Source organism: Gobio gobio (assembly GCF_949357685.1).
Source record: "Gobio gobio genome assembly, chromosome: 5".
Classification (NCBI taxonomy): Eukaryota; Metazoa; Chordata; class Actinopteri; order Cypriniformes; family Gobionidae; genus Gobio; species Gobio gobio.
In genome coordinates, this window is record NC_137101.1 from 1,722,907 (window position 1) to 1,727,906 (window position 5,000).

The 5,000-nt window shown below is 39.7% G+C and overlaps 1 protein-coding gene across 2 annotated transcripts in view; it reads right to left on the reverse strand.

Annotated features, from left to right (window-relative positions):
- sobpb (sine oculis binding protein homolog b) overlaps positions 1-5,000 on the reverse strand; it is a 33,184-nt gene that overhangs the window by 19,988 nt on the left and 8,196 nt on the right. For both annotated transcript variants that reach the window (XR_013816498.1, XM_079817005.1), the window contains exons 3-4: positions 1,381-1,566; positions 1,153-1,304 (exon numbers count right to left, since the gene is read on the reverse strand). Coding sequence is in view for 1 of the 2 variants with exons in the window: in XM_079817005.1 (XP_079673131.1) it covers positions 1,153-1,304; positions 1,381-1,566 (338 nt within the window). In the remaining variant the exon portion in view is untranslated. The remainder of the gene's footprint in view (positions 1-1,152; positions 1,305-1,380; positions 1,567-5,000) is intronic.

The window sequence follows — 5,000 nt, forward strand, 5'->3', positions numbered from 1 at the left end:
TGGATGACATGAGGGTGAGGAAATCATCAGCAGAAGTTTATTTAAAAGTGAACTAATCCTTTAAGGGCGTTTTCACACCTGAGAGTCCGCACCAAGGTCCGAACCGAAGTTCATGTTTTGATACTTTTTATATATTCAGTTAGTTTTGGTTTGGTTTCACATTGCAATTATGCGAGCGCACTAAAGAACTGCACACGACACACTTGTGTCCACTCGTCTTCATCATCATCTGGACTGTGATTGGTTTGTAAACGGACGTGCGACTGACATCAGCGTCTTTGACAAGAGTGAATGAACGGATGCATATCGTTGTTGCCACTATTGAACCGTGCGCATTGCTTGACTATTTTCTTTTCGTTACGTTTAAAAGTGGACATTTCAAGCTTTATATTCACATATTTCTCATGTTTGTGAGGCGAGTATCTGCTGAGTTTCGGTTTATTTGAGACGCTCCAGTTCATGTGATCGCTCCCGCGATTATTGTCTGCTATAGACTATTTGCTTCTTATTTATTAAATCCAGGCAATTATCTGATTAAACGTTGATTAAAATTAAGATACAATTTATACAAAATGAAATTCCCTTTAAAGAAAGGCTTTCTACGCAAAATCATACAACATTTCGTTCAAAATAATTTCTGACCTTCTGACATATTGCGCATCTTTTCACTTAACAAATGTAGCCTAGATTGAATTTAAAAATAACGTTATAATATTTAAACATAAAGAGGAACTTCCTGTAAATGCTCTGAAAGTACGAACCGTACAGAAAATGCTTTCACACTAGAAACGAACCGAACCTTTGTTCAGTTTGATCCGGACTGAGACGACCTTTTTTCGTCAGACCAAATGTCGTCTGTTTGGTCCGGATTGTGGTCAGGGGAGGTTTCACACCTGTGATTTTGATTCGGACCAAACTGAAAAGTCTGAAAATCCGGACCAAACAAGGTAGGTGTGAAAACGCCCTAATTTTGAGTTATTTTCCCCCAAAATAAGACAAAAACTTTAGCTTGTCTAGTAAATGCTTCTTAATGTAAGATTTTTTTAGATATTTGGACTGAAAACAAGACAAAAATACTACGTAAGAAAAGCATTTTTTGCAGTGTGGTCATGTGATCATGTGCTGTGTCGTCTGATTGGCTGATCGCTGTACCTTGTTGCGTTTGAAGTAGGCGCGCCGGCACGCGGCGAAACACTTCTCACTGCAGAAGCTCTTGAGCTCGGAGCCCATGAGCAGAGAGTAGCGCTTCATGCCCTCCTTCTGACACCACACACACACGATCTGCACGTTCTGCACGTCCTCCACTGAGGGGAGAGCAAACACTCAGAAGAGCAAACGCTTACACACATTATTCACATGTGTTGGGGGTCACACACACACCGGCGGACGGCTTGATGAGCGGCACGATGACGTTCATGTGCTGCTCCCTGACCTGCGGCGAGGCGGAGGAGGAGTGTGTGGATGAAGAGGCGGAGGAGGAGTGTGAGGATGAGGAGGGCGAGGCCGGATCTGAGGAAGAGGACGCCGCCTTCCTCTCGGGGGCCTGGGGCTTTGGCACAGAGTTCTCTGGAGGGAGACAAGTCACACATGCTCTACTGGGTGGTCGCCCTACTCGCTTAATAAACAAACTCCAGAACAGCAGCTCCAGTTCTTACTAGAACCAGGAAGTGTGACCATATTAGCCCAGTTCTGGCAACACTGCACTGGCTCCCTATTAAAGGGTTAGTTCACCCAAAAATGAAAATTCTGTCATTAATGACTGAGCCTCATGTGGTTGGACACCCGTCAGACCTCCGTTCATCTTCAGACACAAATGAAGATATTTTAGTGTAAATCTGATGCTCTGAAAGGCCTCCATTGGCTCAACTTTACACTCTCAAGACCCTTAAAAGACACTAAAGACTAAAGTTACAAAGTCCATCTCACTACAGCGGCTCTACAATAACTTTATGAAGACGAGAATAGTTTTTGTGCGCAAAAAAAACCCTAAATAACGACTTATATAGTGATGACGATTTCAAAACACGGCATCATGAAGCTTCGAAGCGTTATGAATCAGTGAGTCGATTCAGCAGTTTGAATCGCCAAATTTCTGTTTGGCGGTTTGACACACGATCCGAATCATGATTCGACTCACTGATTCATAACGCTTCGAAGCTTCATGAGGCCGTGTTTTGAAATCGTCATCACTATGTAAGTCGTTATTTAGGGTTTTTTTGCGCACAAAAACTATTCTCGTCACTTCATAAAGTTATTGTAGAGCCGCTGTAGTGAGATGGACTTTGTAACTTTAGTCTTTAGTGTCTTTTAAGGGTCTTGAGAGTGTAAAGTTGAGCCAATGGAGGCCTTTCAGAGCATCAGATTTACACTAAAATATCTTCATTTGTGTCTGAAGATGAACGGAGGTCTGACGGGTGTCCAACCACATGAGGCTCAGTCATTAATGACACAATTTACATTTTTGGGTGAACTAACCCTTTAAACATCGCATACATTTTAAAATCTTGCTTATTACTTACAAAGCACTAAATGGTTTATCTCCAGTACTTGAGCGAGCTCTTAACATATTATACTCCATCACATCTACTGCGCTCTCTAAACTGGCCAGTTGATCATACCGAGAATATCCAAATCAACTGCAGGCGGTCGATCCTTTTCTTATTTAGCTCCTGAACTCTGGAATAGTCTTCCTAACATTGTTCGGGAAGTAGACAGACTCTGTCAGTTTAAAAACACATCTCTTTACTGTGGCAAACACATAAAACACTTTTTCAATGAAATGATTGTCAGGCTGCATTAACTAGATCAGCCGGAACCGGGAACACTTCCCATAACACCTGATGTACTCGTGACATCATCAGAAGAACGGCATCTACGCTAATGATAGTCTCTCTGTTTTATCCCGAGGTTTACTGTAGTCAGCCGGATCCGGCGTGATGACACCGATTGTTCGAATATTACAATTTAATAATTCTTAAATCGATATGTCATCTTCAATAAACCCGTCTCCGGCGTGATGACTCCGATAGTTCGAATATTACAATTTAATAATTGTTAAATCGATATGTCATCCTCAATAAACCCGTCTCCGGCGTGATGACACGATTGTTCGAATATTACAATTTAATAATTGTTAAATCGATATGTCATCCTCAATAAACCCGTCTCCGGCGTGATGAAACCGATTGTTCGAATATTACAATTTAATAATTGTTAAATCGATATGTCATCCTCAATAAACCCGTCTCCGGCGTGATGACACCGATTGTTCGAATATTACAATTTAATAATTGTTAAATCGATATGTCATCCTCAATAAACCCGTCTCCGGCGTGATGACACCGATTGTTCGAATATTACAATTTAATAATTGTTAAATCGATATGTCATCCTCAATAAACCCGTCTCCGGCGTGATGACACCGATTGTTCGAATATTACAATTTAATAATTTTTAAATCGATATGTCATCCTCAATAAACCCGTCTCCGGCGTGATGACTCCGATTGTTCGAATATTACAATTTAATAATTCTTAAATCGATACGTCATCTTCAATAAACCCGTCTCCGGCGTGATGACACCGATTGTTCGAATATTACAATTTAATAATTCTTAAATCGATACGTCATCCTCAATAAACCCGTCTCCGGCGTGATGACACCGATTGTTCGAATATTACAATTTAATAATACTTAAATCGATATGTCATCCTCAATAAACCCGTCTCCGGCGTGATGACACCGATTGTTCGAATATTACAATTTAATAAGTGTTAAATCGATATGTCATCTTCAATAAACCCGTCTCCGGCGTGATGACTCCGATTGTTCGAATATTACAATTTAATAATTCTTAAATCGATACGTCATCTTCAATAAACCCGTCTCCGGCGTGATGACACCGATTGTTCGAATATTACAATTTAATAATACTTAAATCGATATGTCATCCTCAATAAACCCGTCTCCGGCGTGATGACACCGATTGTTCGAATATTACAATTTAATAATTCTTAAATCGATATGTCATCTTCAATAAACCCGTCTCCGGCGTGATGACTCCGATAGTTCGAATATTACAATTTAATAATTCTTAAATCGATACGTCATCCTCAATAAACCCGTCTCCGGCGTGATGACACTGATTGTTCGAATATTACAATTTAATAATTCTTAAATCGATATGTCATCTTCAATAAACCCGTCTCCGGCGTGATGACACCGATAGTTCGAATATTACAATTTAATAATTCTTAAATCGATACGTCATCCTCAATAAACCCGTCTCCGGCGTGATGACACTGATTGTTCGAATATTACAATTTAATAATTCTTAAATCGATACGTCATCTTCAATAAACCCGTCTCCGGCGTGATGACACCGATTGTTCGAATATTACAATTTAATAATACTTAAATCGATATGTCATCCTCAATAAACCCGTCTCCGGCGTGATGACACCGATTGTTCGAATATTACAATTTAATAATTCTTAAATCGATATGTCATCCTCAATAAACCCGTCTCCGGCGTGATGACACCGATTGTTCGAATATTACAATTTAATAATTCTTAAATCGATATGTCATCCTCAATAAACCCGTCTCCGGCGTGATGACTCCGATTGTTCGAATATAACAATTTAATAATTGTTAAATCGATATGTCATCCTCAATAAACCCGTCTCCGGCGTGATGAAACCGATTGTTCGAATATTACAATTTAATAATTGTTAAATCGATATGTCATCCTCAATAAACCCGTCTCCGGCGTGATGACACCGATTGTTCGAATATTACAATTTAATAATTGTTAAATCGATATGTCATCCTCAATAAACCCGTCTCCGGCGTGATGACACCGATTGTTCGAATATTACAATTTAATAATTGTTAAATCGATATGTCATCCTCAATAAACCCGTCTCCGGCGTGATGACACCGATTGTTCGAATATTACAATTTAATAATTGTTAAATCGATATGTCATCCTCAATAAA